At 37.0% G+C, this 20,100-nt stretch overlaps 1 protein-coding gene across 1 annotated transcript; it reads right to left on the reverse strand.

The window, feature by feature from the left end:
* Positions 1-16,230: 16,230 nt before the first annotated feature.
* On the reverse strand, positions 16,231-19,595 carry LOC142540981 (uncharacterized). Its single transcript, XM_075647499.1, has 6 exons — positions 19,143-19,595; positions 18,631-18,789; positions 18,238-18,349; positions 17,963-18,137; positions 17,311-17,551; positions 16,231-16,520 (listed from the first exon to the last, which is right to left on the reverse strand). Exons 1-6 carry the CDS (start codon positions 19,270-19,272, stop codon positions 16,372-16,374), a joined length of 966 nt encoding a protein of 321 aa, XP_075503614.1. The 5' UTR covers positions 19,273-19,595; the 3' UTR covers positions 16,231-16,371.
* Positions 19,596-20,100: the final 505 nt, after the last annotated feature.

The following is a 20,100-nucleotide window of genomic DNA, read 5'->3' on the forward strand; positions in this document are numbered from 1 at the left end:
ATAGTTCCCCTCAACCCAAAAATCATGCAACCCTTGTCCTCGCCTATTCCAGCCTTTAACCATGCATGTAGGAGTCCCTAATCCCTCTGAATTTCATCCCTTCTAATGGCCCTACCATCGCTGCCCCTTTGTGCATCAATATCATGAATTTAAAACATGAAAATTCAAGGTTTATCATGTATATGCCATAAAAACGAAAATAAAGAAGAGGGCATCATATTTTTCATGCAAACATGTATAAACACACATAATATGGTATGAACGACGAGCAAAGAAAGATTAAGGCGTGCATTTGCGTGTTTCACGCACGAAAATCAATCCTTGATGCGAGAGACGGGGATCATTGTTGCGTTTTTCCTTTAAAAACCAGTGTGCATTGACTACAAACGTGTGGTGTGTGCTCACGGCTGCTAGGGAGAGAAAAATCCCTAGGTCTCTTTATGTGTGTATGTGTTGTGTGTTGTTTAGGGTTTGGGAGATCAAAGTTTTAAATAAAATACTTTGGTAGGAGTTTAGGCCCAATAACCTAGGTACAATAGACCTATTAGGCCCATTATCATGTAGGTAAAATATTTCATTTAGGAAAGTTTTCGAAAATATTAGTCTAATTCCCAAAAAGTCTTTGTTTACGTCGAAAATCGATTACCGACTTAAAAACGACTTGGCATGTAAAAACACCTCCAAAAATGTCATTTTCGAAAATTTCATATAAATTTTTCCATATATTAAAAAAAATCATTTAATAAAAATATTTCACGGTTCCCGTCTCCATTCCTCGATCGAGTCTCGAATAACCTTTAAAAACACGGTTTTATACATTCTAATAGAAAAACATATTTTTAACATGTAAACATGCCTATTACATTTAAGTAATGTAATTAAAATAATTTAATTAGACATTTTTATTTTTCCTAAATTTGCATGTAGTTGGATTACATTATCGTGTTTTGGACGTAACACTAAGTTACTGCATATCTTGATTCCTCTTTCTACAAAAAACCTGGTGAAGAGAATAGAAAACATGATGCCGGGTGATCTGAGGACCATTATCCATACATAAAAACAAAAATTACACTTACGTCTCTATACAATAAAGGCCCACAACCTATTAAATACATTAAATTTCAATAACCTAAAATTTTAGTTGATCACTTTATTTTAGATTTAACTTAATAGATAACTCGCAACGCATAATATTTACATATAAGCTCATATAAATAAAATTGATCCAACAAAAATTGCTTAATTGGACAATTGATGTTTATTTTGTTTATTAAGGGAATTGTAGACATTTTGTTGTTTGATATAATTGGAGTTAAGGGTGTAGCCGTCACTTTTGCATTTTATGTGTGAATTTACTCCTATAATTTGGATAGTCATTTTATGTGTGAATTTAAAGCTATAATTTGGATAGTTTCGAAACTAGAAGTAGCTTGAATCCAATACGAACTCAAGCTTCGGTTCGATCCAAGTTCAAACTAAAATTTCAAACTTTGAATCGAGCTTGTATATGTTCACTCAAAACCGAGCTCAAGCTCAGATTCTAAAATGTTCATGAAGTTCGGTTCGGATCGATAACAGCCCTAGATATAATACTGGGTAAATCTTTCATTTTAAATTAAAATAATTCAATACATAATGGGTTTGGAGATTATAAATTGATCTTAAAATCATACCGAGCATTTCATACTTTAACACAGTTCACACTTTCCAAAATGTAATATTAGCATCTCACCAGCGTACTTCTCATTATTAGTTATCTGTATATATCACAGCGGCGGACTTGCAGTGTAATGTCCGAAAAACCAACCTACGTAAACCACATGAATGCAAATTATTTGAATTGGTTAATTGTTTTATTTAATTGATTTTAAATGCTTACTTGATGTATATTATATGATTAAATGATTATATGGCATGATTTCATGAAAGTGAAAGATTTCCGAATATTCGATAATAGGCAGGGGAAAGAAGACCGGGAACGACCTAGACAAGAATAAATATTTTTCACTAAATATTTTCAAGGCTTCTTAATATGATAAAAAATGATTAAATTTTTTTAAAAATAGTAGAGTTCGAATTATTTTACGAGACGAGCTCGATTTTACCCGGGAAGCCGGTTTTGTGTAAATGATGAGTTTTTAAAAGATCAATAATATTATTTTTGGAAACTAATTTTTATAAACTTTTATGTTTCAATTAAATAAGAGTTATTGGACTCAATTTAATTAACTAAATTGAGTAGGCCCAATTGCTCCTATACTTGGAAGCTCAAAACCTATATGAGAGGAAGAAAAGCTAGGGTTCTTCGTCATCCGGTCGTCCATATTCGCACCCTCGCCAACGATTGAATATTTGAGCGTTTTAAACGCAAATGCACGTTTTCTAAACCCTTTGACACATCATCCAAATCATAATATGCATGTTATAATTGTTTTTGCATTAAAAATATTTACGTTAGATGGTTTAACGGCATGACGAATATTTTCAAAGTTTTGACGATTTTATGTTTGGTTTTGAAACGTTATGATTTCTAAGGGTTAGGCTACCAATAGAGGATGATTTATGGATAAAACGAGGATGATTTTAGGTGGAAACGAGGTTGGAATTGAGAGGGATAGGGACGGGAAGGAGCCTAGGGTTTTCCTAATGCACCTTGATGGTAAGGGCTCGGCTAGGGTGCATGGTGGTTCGCAGCTCGGCCAGGGCTTGGGTAGGGGCCTGTGCTAAACGTGGTTCAGGGTTAGGAAGAGTCCTAGTCGTGGATAGTAGCTGGAGAAGAGTCCACAAGGGGTAGGACTCTTCCCCAAGCACGCAGATGGAGGGCTGGAGCTAGGGCAGCTCGCAGCTGGGTTGGGGTTGGCCAAGTGGGTCCAGTAGAATCCTAGGTGAGTCCTAAGAAGGTTAGGGGCAGGGTGGCTTGAAGGAAGAGGGGCCGTGAACCTTACAGCCTGATGCGCATGCACATATGCGTGGAGTCTGGTTCGCGCGGCTTCTGCGTTGGTTCAGGGGCTTGGGCTGGGTTCGATTGGGTCTGAGCGTGGTCTAGGGAAGGTCATGGCGTCGTTGAGTCGAGGGTTAAGTGATTACATGAGTCCTAGTTGGGTAGGAGTCCTAGGCGTGAAGAAGCAACTCGCGCAGCTCTCGTGACTTCTGTTCAGGGTTCGTGCGTGTGCTAGGAGCTGGTTCCTTGGGTCAGGGCTGGTCAGTAGGGTCCCTAGGTGGGTTGAGCAGGTTTTGGCTCGAGGTGGCTAGGGCGTGGTTCGATAAAAATTGGGAGATGGCTCGGTGGGTTCTTGCAAGGGTCGAAAAGTGAGTTTAATAGAAAAAGGTTCGAACCGTGGGCCCTCGGGGGTGGCCCATGGCTCACAAGGGTAGTTTAGGTAATAAAAATTCTATGTTTAAATGTTGGGATCAAAATATTCAAATTTGAATTAATTCGGGAATTAAATGCCTCACGAATTAGTAATTAAGAAATTAAATCGAAAGCATCGAATTTAAGCTAAATAAAAATATATAAAATTAGATTTAGGCTTAAATAATTATTTGGGATAAGCCCATGTCATTAAAAGTAAGAAAAAATCAAAATTAAGAAACATTATGTCTAGAGGCAAAACGATCATTTTATATTTAGGTAATACGAAAAAGGTTGGCACCGTCCCGAAAGGGTGATAACGCATGTTAAATGATTAATTATGATGATTTTGATGAAAATATGATATTTTATGATTTATGGTAAAGCTTTGCAATTTTTACTGTTAAAAAAAATGCTATTTTTGAATCTCATGATATTTTATGCTTTAAAAAGAAAAAGAAAAATATTTTGAGGGATGTGAATTGACTGTGACAAATGATAGAGGATATGTGGGGGATCCGTTTTAAGAAGGAACGGTGAACTTACTACAATTTTATGGGAATATCGTGAGGGAAAAGGCTATAGAGGGAGCCTGACGATTGTATTTCCATGGCATTGCCTAGTGCCCGTCCCCATGGGCCATGTGGAGCTGAAAACTGATAAGTCGACCAGAGGATAAAATGCTAGTCACTTTCAAGGATCAAACTTCACCCAAAATGATAAATGATTGAAAGTTTTATGATTAAATGATTTACTATTTATTTAGGCTTAAAATTATTTTAATAAAAGTGTGATTTTAATGCTTTTGTGATTGTATATGTATTATTTGCTACTCATGTTTAGAACGTGCTGAGTCATTAGACTCACTAGGTTTGAATGTTGCAGGATTTGATGATATGAGGAGGCGCCGACGCTTGAGTGGATCGAGTGCAGCAGTACATATTTATTTTCCGCATTAGCTTGTTAGATAAGAGATTCAAAAGATTATTGTTAAAGAATTTATTAGAGATATTTTTATACTTTATTTTGTTGTTAGTTGATCTTTTTAAAGGTCGACGTATGATTTTTTTGGCTAGCCGATGATTTATGGTTTTATTTTATAAACTTGAGATTTAAATGTTAAATTATTATGATTTATGAAAATGTTAAGTTATTTTAATTAGTAATTTTCGAGTTTATGATTTATAAAAAAATAATTTAGTAGAGGACGGTTCACGCATCCTATCGAAAAGAATTCACCAGCAACAATACTTTTCTAGTAATTCCAGTAGACCATCTTTCTGATCCTGATGATTTACAAAGAAGAGTAATATTTTCGATTTAAAAGGTAATAATTTTTCATTAATCGAGTCGGGTTATAGACTCGTCTCATAAAAATAATCCGTGAAACGATCTGGTAAGAATTTTTGCGTAAATAATTGTGTTCTTAAAGTCATCCACCTTGGTATTTTGATGGAGTTTAATGTTTATCATTATATTAATGTAAACAATATGTGTTTTATGTGTGTGTGTGTGTGTGCAATTATTAAATAAAATTTTATTCTTCATGAAATAAAAATATATTAACATTTAAAACTGGAATTTTCGTTTTAATTCCGATCAGGTTTATTTATTTTCAATAACATAATTAATATTTCATTGTTTGTATGGACATGATGTGTCTTGATCGCCTAGCCAAATTCCAATTATATGATGTAACTCTAATTATTAATTTGGAGTTCCCTTATTTTCTTTTAAAAGTTTATTATTACATTTTTAGTCATCCAATTTTCATTTGTACGTCTAAGTACTTGTAATAAAACTTGTACTTATGAATTTATTTGGACTAAGAGATATTAATTACATATTACTTCCTTTCGATGGAATTTGAAATCCATCGTATCAGTTAGTTAAAAATTAAAGGTGGTGGATTTCAAATCAATAGAATTCGAAAGTATATTTATCAAACTAAACAAGCGCGAAGGATATGAACTTTAAGATGAAAATTTTGAAATTCCAAATCGTTTAATCCAAACACACGCGCGTACGTGTCTAACGAATAGATGACATAAAAATATTAAACGAGTTGTAATTATAAAGACTAATTACCCATCGATGATCATACTTGTAGTAATAAGTGACATACTGATCAATACCCTCATTTGGTTGTTCATTGTACTCAATGGGGAAACCCTATACCCTATAACTTTCTGGCAATCAGCCACAAATCTGTTGCATTTTTCTTCATTAAACAACATACTATTATAATCTCTCTTTGCAAATGCCAAGCTTGCATCTTGTAATTCATTCAACAAGAATCCATACGCAGTCTCGCAAATCATGTAAAGATCGTGAGTAATCTTGTCCTTAGCTCTGTTTTTCGATTCTGTCGCGAATATGCGAGCATCTGTACCAAGTACCAATGTTTGTGTGACGGCAACTTCACACAATCGCGTAATATCTGCGTTTGGATTATTATGTGCGTTTTTATTATAAACACCTACACAAAACCCATAGCTTTCCGTCGAACGACATATTTTCTCGACCAACTCTTGAGTACTGCTCAACGATGGTCGAAACGAAAGAGAGAAGACGACCATCGCGATCATCGACCACGAGGAAAAAAGGGATAAAGAACCCATTTAATTAATTTCTTGCGAGTTCTCGATATAACATGCAATGATAACAAAATTAAATTATGTAGTTTGAGGGATGAAGGTTGGTGTGTGTGTCTGTGTGTATATATATATTTAAACTCGATTTTTCAACATTGACTAATTGTTGTTGTATTTATAGTACTATTGCATGCTAGATTTCACCATTTTCAAATGAATTTACTGAGGTTGACCAGTAATTTGGAGATATATTAAGATTCAATACATAGATTTTATCAGAATTTATGTTCGATTTTTTGATCATTTGACTAAAATAAATACTATTCTTCGTTTGGACTTTCTCAAAAATAAAATTATTGTGATTTAAAATTAATTAATTTTTTTGTCAGAAATTTTCACTAGATTTTTATGATTAAACATGATTAGATGAATTAATTAAATATGGTAGTATGTATCATTTTAACTAATTTGGTGTCTTGTAGACGAGTTCTAAATCATTTGAATTGAAGTTAAAATATATTTAATAAATCTATTTTATTTTTATGGTGAAAAAAATAATCCACGAAGTGTATTAACCACGTTTTGTATCTAGTAAATTTCACGTTGTATTCATCAATCCATATCTAAATCAAATAAATTGATGCAAAAAATTCAAACGGCAATTCGTTTAAATTTTCGATTTTTAATGTCGATGAAACCCACAATAGCTACTTTTTTATGTGTAGTACTGTATATATAAACTCTGGACTAATATAGTAGCGTGCAAACATTTACGTTCGTCAAAATTCCTATATCCGCTACATGAAACTCAATTTTGTAAATGATATCATTCTATATCAGCTTGTGGAACCGATTATAGTAAATTTAAAATACATTAGATGTTCGGCTAATCTTGTTGCTCATTCAATAACACAATCAGATTATTTTTTTACCTTTCAAACCTTTTATTAAATTTTTTTATTGTATTATGCTTTATTTTATCATCAAATTGATAATATTATAGAGAAGGGGCATTCTAAGAAAGTAAAATTTGTGGGTTTTAGAGACAAAAAAATAATCAGTATATATATATGACTATCTTATAACTTACAATTTGTTGAAGACTTGTGGATCGTAAAACTAAACATGAAATAAGACATAACTCAAAATCAATCGATTGTTTAAGACTTCTGTCGCTAAATTGACGACGATTTATATCAAAAACCGTCGCTAATTAGCGACGAGATTTGATATAAATCGTCGTCAATTTAGCGACAGAAGTCTTAAACAATCGATAGCGACGAGTTTTGAAAAACCGTCGCAGTATGATAGCGACAGTGACTTTAGAGATGGTTTTAAATTCCGTCGTTAAAACCGTCGCGAATTTGATTATCGACGGTTAATTAGAATTTTTTTTAGTGTCATTAGACATAAACGTATCTAAATAACCTAAATCAAACCACCGATGCCAAGATGCAAACCAAGGAAACCGTCTTCCTAAATTTTTAGCCAACTTGAATATTATTCGATTTGTTTTCTAAATTATCGAATTGGAGCCGAATCGAGTTTATAAATTATAGAACTCAGATTATATATCTAAACAAAACTTGTTAAACTTGAATTCGATCTTCAAAACAAGCCAAACTTGAGCTCAAGAAATTGGGCACTTCAACAAACTTTTACATATGAAAATTGAATGCAACATATGCCTTAACAGTAGAAATCCAGAAATCCACATACAATTTTCTGGAATTCACCAACACCACAAGTTTGACGAATTATACATCTAGTCAAGCCGAGCCAAGCGTGGAACATCAAGGGATAATCAGAATTGTGAGACCCTGAAATTCCAGCAGTAGCACAGCAGCAGCTAGCAGATTTCAGTAGAAGCTATCAATTCCAGCAGCAACTCATATTTCAGAAGATGGTATTTTCTAGATGGTATTTTTCAGCAGACAAAATCCAGCAACAGAAGAGTTCAGTAGCGAGATTCCAGCAGATAGCTACTGGTTCTGCTCAGACTGGTAACTGAAGCATTTAACATGGAATAAAGGCTGTTAATGGCAGATTATGGTCATTAATTGGAAGGCTAACAGTCAGATTTTGGCCTATAAATAGCACCCTCAATCCCTGAAATTGATGTTACCAAAACCTTGAGTTATCACTTGAAATTAGAGCTAAGAGAGTACATATTTCGAAGCTGTAAAATCCAGTAGCGAGGCAACCAGATTCCAGAAGACTGCAACCGAAATATTTAGCAAATTACTGTAAGTGGACTTATGTATAAATATCTTGAAACCCGTTTGATAATTTCTGTTTTAAAGCAAAGTATATTTTTGATTTCTGATATCTGATTTTGAAGCACTGAAACCTAGTGAACTAATGGTAAAAATATATATTCTGAACATTACCGATTACTGGCCTCACCCCTTAGAGGAGAGAACATATAGGAGACTGATATCAGTTTAGCCATGAAATTCACGAACGTGCTCAGTGCTTACTTGTTAAATTCTGATTACTGAATACCGAATACTGATTTCCGATTACTGATTTCTGAATACTGATTTCTGTTCTGAAATAAAGAGTTTCTGTATATTATTCGTATTACTGTTTCTGTTAAAAATGGTTTTGAAAACTGGGAGTTATTCCCGCCCCTGCTTACTGAGTGACAATCATATCACTCACCCACCAAACCCATCTCAGATAGGAACGAGGAAGAAAAGTTAGAAGAAGAAGAGCAGATCCAGTTCTGGGGCTGGTGAAGAAGACTATTGTTCTCAGTTTATGTTTATGTTAATTTCGTTGTATCTGTTAAGACACTGTTATGTCTGGTTTTACATTTCCGCTGTAAAACATCAGTATTCAAGTTGTAACAGACAATTGATTTATTTCGTATTATGAATAAAAGACTGGTTTCTGAATTCTGTACTCTGAGGCTTGTTGTTTTCGAATGTAAATTTGATAGCAACACCGGTGTCAACCAACCCCCGTCCCGAGGCGTGACATTGAAGTGGTATCAGAGCAAACCAGGTTTCATAATCTGGGGAGGAGGAACTAGAAATAATAAGTTCTAATAGACTTCTGAAAATAAATTCTGAAAACTACTGTAATAGACTACTGAAAATAAACTATTGTAATAGACTACTGAAATGATAGACTGACTACGTACACTTAGGAAAATCAGTAGGGAAACAAATCAGAATATAGTAGAGCTCTGAGTGTTTCAGCAGTATGTATATAAAAAAAAATTCAGTAGACCCAAAACCAGAACCAGTAGATGGAAACCAGTAGGTCTGAATGCAGAAGACTGGGTCAGTAGACTCGGAATGCAGCATACTGGTTCTAACAGTGCTGGAAAGCAGCAGATAGTGTTGGAAAAGCAGCAGACTGATTGCAGTAACATCAGAGTTGCAGTAGATAGGGAATTCCAGCAGACGCATGCAGTAGACTTTGCAAATGGCATGGAAGTTGAGGTGTTTTTCGCGCAAACTTCAAACGGCCATAACTTTTGATCCAGGAGGAATTTTTACTATTAAAAGTATGCGTTGGAAAGCTCTCAACGAGGAGAACCTAACCTAGAAAGATTCCATCGTTCTCACACCGCCGAAGAACCCCAAAATCCTTCGTTTAGATAGGGATATCATCATTTCCGAAAAATTTCCAAATTTTCGAAACTTTGAGGAATTTTCATTTCTAAACGGCTTAGCATTTTTACACCAAACTTGGTACCATTCATGTCCTTGATGTGATGGATTTTTAGTAAATTTTTCACGGAATTCTGAAACCGAAAAATTTTTGCTTTATTTTCTCCTACTAAATGTTATAGGCATACTGATTCTGTTCATTCCAGTAATTGTCTATAGTTCGACTTGTATTCTTGATATCGTTTCTGAACCTTCACTCTTATGTTTTGGATGTAGGATATGACTGACCAGAGTAGCTACATTAAGAGCTTAGAAGAAGCTAGAAAAACTCAAGGAGCATAACTACTGCCTAGAGCTGGACAAAGATGAATTAGAGCGTCGAGCAGAACACTTCAGAAGTGATGTTCAACGTTATGCTCACTATCTGCATGAAGCAGAAGAGAGGAATAGGAAGACTCAGGAAGAGTTTGAGACCTCCCAAGAGACTGTTACAGAGTTCATCGAGTTACGTGATACATTAGTTGAGAAGATCCAAATACTTAAGGATCAAAACCACCAACTCGTACACCAGCATAATCAGTATAGGGAACATGCTGATGCTCATATTCAAGAGCTGCAGGACACTGTCGAAGTTCTTAGTGACGAGAATGCAGTTCTGCATGGTCATATTGAACATCTACAAACAGTAATAGCCAACCAAGATGAACCTGAAGAGGATCCAGAAGAAGATGAAGAAGTCGTGGAGGATCCTATGGATTTGGGATTAGGAGAAGTGATAGATTAGAACATTAGTAGTGATTTTCTTTGTAATATCACTTGTTTCAATTGCATTTCTGTTTTCAATTTCGATGTTTCATTGTAATTGCACTTTCTTGAGGAATCAATAAAAATCTATTTCTATCCATTGGTTTATATTTAATTTTTGGAGCAATTACTCGATCATTGTGATTCTTTTGTTTAGTCTCTATTCTGTCATCAACCTTAGAACTTTCATAATTGTAGGAAATGGACGGAAGACCAGTGAGAAACAACCGCAACCCTCGTTACAACAACCGTAACAACAACCGTAATGACGAAGATGCACAACAACCCCCACAGCAACCACCAGCAGTTGGCCTCAGTCAAGTGGACTTGATGGCTATAGTCACGATTATGGCTACCACGCTACAAGGGTTAGTGAACCCTAATGCTAACCAGCCACCACCACCTCCAGCTCAGAATGGGACCAAGCAGCACTACGAGTCTCTCCGAAGAGCAAGAGTTCCAAACTTCGATGGAAGCTCCGATCCTGAGGTCGGACAGAATTGGATGAAGGAGGTGGAGAATCATCTTCGACTACTTGAGGTTCCACAAGCGATCAAGGTAGATGTGATTACACCTTTTCTTGTGGATAAAGCAGCCAAATGGTGGGAAGGAGTCTCACCAGCTATGGTAAGGGCGGTACCTATCACATGGCAAAGGTTCCGAGAGGCATTTCTGAAGCAGTACTTCCCGACAGCAGTTCGAGTGCAGAAGCTGTCAGAATTTAAAAGTTTGGTTCAGGAACCAAACATGACAGTGGTGGAGTATTCATCCAAGTTCTACTCATTGGGAACTTACTCTCCAACCATCATGGGAGACGAGGCCTTGAAGATGCATCGCTTCAAGAAGGGATTGAACAGCCGTATTCAATCTGCCCTTGCCGTTATTGAGCCCAATAGTTTTGATGAATTGATGGGAGCCGCCATCAGGGCTGAGAATGACATTAAGAGGCGTGAAGGTGAGAACAAACTCAAACGTCCTCAACCAAGCCAGTACCAACCGGGCCAGCAATTCAAGAGGCCTAGGTTTTCAAGCAACCAATTTACCAGTGCTCCATCCAAAAGAAACCACTTCTTCTCAATCAAGCAAAGAAGGAGTCAAGTGCCAAACTTGCGGATTCATACACACTGGTGAATGTCGTAGGAATTCTGGAGCTTGTTTTCCGTTGTGGAAAGATGGACCATCGCATTGCTCAATGTCCTCTTCCAGATCCAAAGAATGGACCAGCAGGAGGAACAACTCCAAACAAGCCTAAGGAGAACAAGCCAAATGCTCGAGTTTATGCTATCACTCAAGAAGATGCCGACAATTCAAATGATGTCGTGGCTGGTACCATTCTAATCAATAATATACCTGCTTATGTGTTATTTGATTGTGGTGCTACGCATTCATTCATGTATAAGAGATTTGCCAAGAAGTTAGGAGCTAAGCCTGATAACTTAGAAGAACCATATAGAGTAGCAACTCCTTCAAATCGAATTTTAGAAACTCGCACTCTATATCGAGATATTGATGTTCTCATAGATAATCAGAATTTCAAGGCAAACCTGATTCAACTAAACATGGTGGAATTCGACGTAATTCTTGGAATGGATTGGTTAGCCAAGAATCATGCTTTAGTAGACTGTCATGGAAAGACGGTAACTATCCAAGCTCCACGCCAAGAGAAACTTTTATTTCATGGTAAGACAAAAGAACGAAAGACTCTTCTTTCTGCTTCTCAAACTTGGAAAGCCATGAAAAGTGGAGAAAAAGTTTACCTAGCTATGTTAAGCGAGGTAAAGAAAGAAACCACACTTACGCTAGAAACGATTCCGATAGTACAAGAGTTTTCGGATGTATTTCCTGAAGAACTCCATGGTGAACTTCCCGACCGCGAAGTGGAATTTGAGATTAATTTAGTGCCCAATGCTACACCAATCTCAAAAGCACCATACCGAATGGATCCGGCAGAGTTGAAAGAACTCAAAGACCAACTACAAGAATTGTTGGATAAGAAGCAAATCCGACCAAGCGCATCTCTGTGGGGAGCTCATGTCCTATTTGTAAAGAAGAAGGACGGAAGCATGAGGATGTGTATTGATTACAGAGAGCTGAATAAGATCACAATAAAAAACAAGTATCCGCTTCCAAGAATAGATGACTTGTTTGACCAACTCAAGGGAGCTACGGTCTTTTCCAAGCTCGACTTAAGGTCAGGCTACCACCAACTCAAGGTCAAGACGGACGATATTCCGAAGACAGCCTTCCGAACAAGGTATGGACATTATGAGTTCATGGTAATGCCATTCGGATTAACCAACGCTCCAGCAGTATTCATGGACCTCATGAATAGGGTGTTCAAGACATTTCTTGACAAGTTTGTTGTGGTATTAATCGACGATATTCTGGTATACTCGTCAAGTGAGGAAGATCACAAAGAACATCTTCGTCTCACCCTCCAGACGCTGAGAGAAAAAGAACTTTACGCCAAGTTTAAGAAATGTGAATTCTGGCTAGAGAGCGTCGCATTCTTGGGACACATAATATCAGCAGCAATAATATCTGTGGACCCTAAAAAAGTAGAGGCAATCTCAGATTGGCCTAGACCAAAGAATGTGACAGAAATTCGAAGCTTCTTGGGACTAGCAGGCTATTATCGAAAATTTGTTGAAGAATTCTCTTCAATAGCAATACCCCTCACCAAACTCACACAGAAGAACTCTAAATTTCAATGGAGTGAAGATTGTGAGAAAATCTTCGAGACTTTGAAGAGGAAGCCTACCTCCACGCCAGTGTTGGTATTACCTATGGAAGGCAAAGACTTCACCATCTATAGTGATGCGTCTCAAGGAGGATTAGGATGTGTACTCATGCAAGAGGGAAGGGTGATTGCATATGCGTCGAGGCAGTTGAAGCCGTATGAACAGAATTACCCAACACACGACCTCGAACTAGCTGCAGTGGTATTCGCACTAAAAATTTGGAGACATTATCTTTATGGAACCAAGTGCGAGATTTTCACCGATCATCAAAGTCTCAAGTATTTGTTCACTCAAAAGGAACTAAATATGAGACAAAGACGGTGGATTGAACTCATGAAGGATTACGACTTGACAATAAGCTACCATACAGGCAAAGCCAACAAGGTAGCAGATGCGTTAAGTCGAAAGAATATGAGTAAGGTGATCCTGACATCACTTTCAGCACAACCATGTCTTCGAGAGACAATCAAGATAAGTCAGGATAGAGATTCTGCGTTGGTGAAACTAAAAGAGCAAGTTAAAGAAGGGAAATCACAAGATTTCAAGACGGATAACAAAGGAATCTTGTGGATGAAAGGACGATTGTGCGTACCAGACATCGATAACCTTCGACAAGAAGTAATGTCTGAGGCACATAAGTCGAAATTTTCAGTCCATCCTGGCAGTACCAAGATGTACAGAGATTTGAAGAAAAATTTTTGGTGGAGTGGAATGAAGAAAGACGTGGCAATGTTTGTTTCCAAGTGTCACGTATGCCAGCAAGTCAAGGCAGAGCACCAAAGACCTGGAGGACTTCTGCAACCTCTAGAAATTCCAGAATGGAAATGGGAACATATCTCCATGGACTTTGTTGTCGGGTTACCAAAGTCTAGACAAAGTCATGACGGCATCTGGGTAATCGTAGATAGACTCACGAAATCTGCGCATTTCTTACCTGTCCGCATGAACTATAATTTTGACAAGCTAGCCACATTGTACATGAATGAGATCGTACGATTGCATGGAGTTCCAGCTAGCATACTATCAGACAGAGATCCTAGATTTACATCTCGATTTTGGAAGAGCTTTCAACAAGCTATGGGGACTAAGGTTACTCTTAGTACGACATATCACCCTCAGACCGATGGCCAAACAGAGAGGACAATTCAAACTCTAGAAGATATGCTGAGAGCATGCGCTCTAGACTTCAGTGGTAATTGGAGCGAACATCTGCCCTTAATCGAGTTCGCTTACAATAATAGTTACCACAGCAGTATTGGGATGGCACTATACGAAGCTCTGTATGGACGAAAATGTCGATCACCACTGTATTGAGATGAACTAGGGGAAAAAGCCATCGTTGGACCCGAACTAATCCAAGAAACAGTGGATAAAATTGCTATGATCAAAGAGCGACTAAAAGCTGCACAAGATCGACAGAAAAGCTGGGCGGACATGAAAAGAAGGCCCGTAGAATTTGAAGTTGGAGAGAAGGCATATGTGAAAGTGTCACCCATGAAGGGTGTAATCCGATTCAATAAGGCTGGGAAACTGAATCCCAGATACGTCGGACCATTTGAAATTCTTGAGAAAGTGGGAACACTTGCTTATAGATTAGCACTTCCTCCCGACATGTCAAGAATTCACAATGTATTCCACGTTTCGCAGCTGAGGAAATATATTTCTGATCCAAGTCACATTCTGGAAGCTGGACCACTTCTGGTTGAGAACAATCTAAATGAAGAGCTGAAGTATGAAGAAATTTCGATTCGAATTGTGGATTTCAAAGACCAAGTACTGAGGCGACGAACTATTCCATATGTCAAAGTACAATGGTCCAACCACACCGAAAGAGAAGCTACTTGGGAGTTGGAAGAAAAGATGTGAGCACAATACCCTTATCTCTTTGAAGATCATGTATAGCCAAGTTTCGAGGACGAAACTTCTCATAAGGAGGAAGGGATGTGAGACCCTGAAATTCCAGCAGTAGCACAGCAGCAGCAGCTAGCAGATTTCAGTAGAAGCTATCAATTCCAGCAGCAACTCATATTTCAGAAGATGGTATTTTCCAGCAGACAAAATCCAGCAGCAGAAGAGTTTAGTAGCGAGATTCCAGCAGATAGCTACTGGTTCTGCTCAGGACTGGTAACTGAAGCATTTAACATGGAATAAAGGCTGTTAATGGCAGATTATGGTCATTAATTGGAAGGCTAACAGTCAGATTTTGGCTTATAAATAGCACCCTCAATCCCTGAAATTGATGTTACCAAAACCTTGAGTTATCACTTGAAATTAGAGCTAAGAGAGTACATATTTCGAAGCTGTAAAATCCAGTAGCGAGGCAACCAGATTCCAGAAGACTGCAACCGAAATATTTAGCAAATTACTGTAAGTGGACTTATGTATAAATATCTTGAAACCCGATTGATAATTTCTGTTTTAAAGCAAAGTATATTTTTGATTTTTGATATCTGATTTTGAAGCATTGAAACCTAGTGAACTAATGGTAGGAATATATATTCTGAACATTACTGATTACTGATTACTAGCCTCACCCCTTAGAGGAGAGAACATATAGGGGACTGATATCAGTTTAGCCATGAAATTCACGAACGTGCTCAGTGCTTACTTGTTAAATTCTGATTACTGAATACCGAATACTGATTTCCGATTACTGATTTCTGAATACTGATTTCTGTTCTGAAATAAAGAGTTTCTGTATATTATTCGTATTACTGTTTCTGTTAAAAATAGTTTTGAAAACTGGGAGTTATTCCCGCCCCTGCTTACTGAGTGACAATCATATCACTCACCCACCAAACCCATCTCAGATAGGAACGAGGAAGAAAAGTTAGAAGAAGAATAGCAGATCCAGTTCTGGGGCTGGTGAAGAAGACTATTGTTCTCAGTTTATGTTTATGTTAATTCCGCTGTATCTGTTAAGACACTGTTATGTCTGGTTTTACATTTCCGCTGTAAAACATTAGTATTCAAGTTGTAAAAGACAATTGATTTATTCCGTATTATGAATAAAAGACTGGTTTCTGAATTCTGTACTCTGAGGCTTGTTGTTTTCGAATGTAAATTTGAGAGTAACGCCGGTGTCAACCAACCCCCGTCCCGGGGCGTGACAAGAATTCCCTGTCTGGAAACATAATTGGCGCCACGAGAGACCAAATAAACAAGGCAGCAGTGGCCCATCCAGTCACAATTCGGACCCAGGCAGATGGCCAGCCCACATCTACCAACTTCCCGCTCTCTCCTACTGAGGTTGACTAGCCTGTGAGTAGCATGGCTGAATACATGCTAGCCAAAGAGAAAATCAAGTGGAAGAAGGAATAAGAATATGTTACTGGCTTCGACTTTTCTTTCTCCCCGTGATGCTCATCGGCCTTGTCTAGTGGCAACAATGGCTTTCCAGAACCTTTTGATGACAAGTCATACATTTTTCCAGGCAAAAAGCAGAAAAAATAAGATGAAGTTTAGTATTTATATAAAAGAATTAATAGAATCACAAAATATGTGAGTATCAACCTATTGGTGTTCTTTGTTTTCTTCTTTTGGTGAAAAGTGATTTAATTTCGTTAATGTTAGTATTTAGGAGTGTAGTTATTCCAAAGGGTATTTTGAACATAGATACCACTAAAATTCTCTAGCTTAACATCTATTCAGAGAACTAAAGGTTGATATTTCCAGTTAAATGCAGAACAGAGTCCAGAGATCATACTCAAAGCATAAAATTCACACTCCTCTCTCCACAACTCCAATAATTTTTCACAAAGAAGTTGTAGTTTCTTCCAATCAATCCGAATAAGTGCCCGAAAAAGTTGCATTGGATAGTATAAAACAGTTGAAGTCAGAACTATTTTTATATTTTTCCAGCAACATCTTAATAGCTATCTGAAAGAAAAAGAGATTCAATCAAACCCTACAGTCTGATGTGGTTGTGAATATCATTTTTTAAGTACATTCAATAATTCAAGTATGGCACATCCTTCTAACTACTCTTACAAAAAGAACAAATTGATAAGACATCACCCAACATGACAAAGAAACAATTGAAAGCCCAATTTGGATGTATACTCTCGAACGAGCATATTTCACCATTATATATCTAAGCTAATATAGATTATCATCCAATGGGGACAATAAGCATTTTCCATGAGAAAACCAAGCATATAACAGAGAAAGAAAAAAGGAAGGAAATAACTGACCAGCTCGGGGCGAGCTCGGAGGGGAAAGCAAGGTTGTTGAAGATCCAGCACGAACAGCCGAGTAAACAACAGATAGCACAGTTGTAAGCAAACCTAGAGCAAGACTGCTGGTGGAAACTGCTTTAGAATGCTTGTGAAGACCATTACATGCATAATCTCTGGGTTCACTGGCCATCCCACTGTAGCAGAGGTACATGCAGTACAAAGATATAACTGAAGAAGGCAAAATGCTTCCACTTACCTCTATATTTATGATATACAATGAAATTAAAAGATAGTCATGCATTGGCAAAAATGGCATGAACTAAATTATTGTAATAGTAGCAACAAAAGCCAGAAAATAAGAATAATTGACTTGGGTAAGTTTGCCTAGTAACAAAACAGTTATGTCATATGTACATAGTTGTCAAAAGTGCACACCTGACTCCAGCTCATGTGCATGGGAGAACCCTCAGGTGCAACCATTGTCAACAGAGCGCTTAAGTTTAGTTTAGTTTAATAGAAAGAAAATATTGAGTAAGTAACCACCGCACTCAGCAGCACAAAGACTCCAGGGCTCAAGAAATCTACCAAAATAAACTTTCTGATCTCGTGAGAATGAGATGTTGAGTGAAGACACTTTCTAAAAAAGAGAAGAGTTTTAAAAACTCACCGCTGGGTGCAGCGTGACAATAGCAAACACAAACACGAAAATTAAAGTCATCACAATAAAGAATATGTTGAGTCCACAATCATGCCCAGATGGGATAAACAGATAGAAGAGCAGTCCAGAGAATGAAAAGGTTGCAACGTAGCATACAAGCGAAATCACAAGCAAAGCCATGTACCTGCAAAAAAATTTTGTGTGTGTGCATTAGAGAGAGGGAGTGATGGATTAACTTCTTAAAAGGTCTTAAGTATATGTCTAGAACAGAATTTACGACTTACCAGAACTGCTCATTATACCCAACCCATTTCTCATTCCATCCATGAATAAAATCCGGCAGAAGAACCACTTGAACTAGAAGGAACAGTCCAGAGCCAAATTTTGAAGACGACTCTGCATTGACAAGACAAAAGTTGAAGTCATGTCAATAAAGTTTAAAGATTTCCTGCATAGAATGTTTATCTATCAAACACGAGATATTATCTTGTTTTAAAAATTTCCTCGATGATGAGAGACAGTCATCAATAAAAAAAGGATGCACCAAGTAAAAGAAAGCTCATTTAATGGCATAAATTCCAGAAACATCATGCTTACCATAGAAGCTGATGATTCCATTAGGAAGAAAAACATTAGTATCACCAAAATGCACAAGCAAATAACTTTCGTCATCCAACCTCCATGATGCAAACTGTCACGAGGGTCCTTCGGATTCTTCACACCAATCATAAAAATAGCAAGGATTGTGAAAAACAAGAAGTTTCCCAGGCTCACTCTCAATTCAGTGTCTGTTTCAAACCACTCTGTGTCCGGTGTTGTGTGAAAATGATTGATCCCTTCATAAAATATCAATGAGGTCATCTGCTTTATCATTCAGCCACAGAAAATAGATTCACTCGACTTACAGACTTAATGATGGCATGGAGAATTTCCATTCTTCAGAGACTTCAAAGGTACATTTTACTTGATTATTGACAATCTATCACTTAAATTATAAATGGGAAATTCAACTGTATTAAATCTAAGATAATATAGATAATTAGCTAGAACCCAAGGAAATAAAAATTCATATTTTTTTCCCTTTAGGGCTTCACCTAAAAAAACAAAAAAAATACTCTGGTAGGAACAGTACGTTAAGTTCTTCACAATAGATTTGCCAAATTACAAGAAAATGGACACAAAAACATACAGGGCATCTCCTCCATTAGCGGAGCGGCAACCTCTCTAAGTATCCAAGAGACGACAATGAAAGTGCAAAAAGACCACAGTATGCAATACGAGCTGATCGTCGACTGATCCCCGACACAATCATACGGCATGCATCACAGGCACATGCCACACAGCTTGATGCCCCACGAAGCTGCCCACATCTTTCTTCTGCAAAAACATAATCGATCAATTAACAAAATTAATCACGCAAAACAATCCAACCACAAAAACTATCAAATTAAACTGATGGGAAAACTCGGATGTGTATGAATTAGCCATCATAAAAAAATTTGAGAAACACCAAAAACCCGAAAAATTTTGTTCTCATCAACACAAAACTTCCAGTAGAGTAGAAAAATAATTCCAAAATCGAGAATTTCCAGAACCATGAAAAAATATTTCAAACATCTGAAGAAGTGAAGGATAACCCCTAGATTGAGAATCATCAAGAACCCCAAACAAAAATTTCGAGTAAAATCCCATTTCTAGGAATTGAAAGATATTCGAGGCTAACAAAAATTTCGAACGGCTCTTATCGTTTGATCACTTAATTGCGTCCACGATCGAAGACTGTCTTTCTAGCTTGATTTGCACTAAAAAATCCAAACGATTTATACGTTGAGACTCTGACCTCCAAATTTCCAAAATCCGGAGTCAGTGCGGCGAGGCGTGGAAGAAAGCGCTTGGTCAATAATTCTCTCAATTTTCTTCAAGGTGGCCGAGGGTTCCATGATGCATACGGGAGACGACCAAGACAAGAATATGTAATTTTCATACAATAATAGCAAGGCTACCTAATACGATTAAAAATGATTTAATTTTCTTAAAAATGTTAAATTATTATGATTTATGAAAATATTAAGTTGTTTTAATTAGTATTTTGGAGTTTATGATTTATGATTAGAAAAAAGGTAGAGGTCGTTTCATTTTGTTTGCTT

This window comes from Primulina tabacum, chromosome 3 (genome assembly GCF_025594145.1).
Source record: "Primulina tabacum isolate GXHZ01 chromosome 3, ASM2559414v2, whole genome shotgun sequence".
In the NCBI taxonomy this organism is placed as follows: Eukaryota; Viridiplantae; Streptophyta; class Magnoliopsida; order Lamiales; family Gesneriaceae; genus Primulina; species Primulina tabacum.

Excerpts from the sequence above, each read along its gene's own strand:
- LOC142540981 (XM_075647499.1), bottom strand. The coding sequence starts at position 19,272 with ATGCCGTATGATTGTGTCGGGGATCAGTCGACGATCAGCTCGTATTGC. Across the intron at positions 18,790-19,142 it reads GCTAATGGAGGAGATGCCCT|GGATCAATCATTTTCACACA; the intron begins GTATGTTTTTGT and ends TATTTTATGAAG. Across the intron at positions 17,552-17,962 it reads TTGTCACGCTGCACCCAGCG|GTAAGTGGAAGCATTTTGCC; the intron begins GTGAGTTTTTAA and ends ATAAATATAGAG.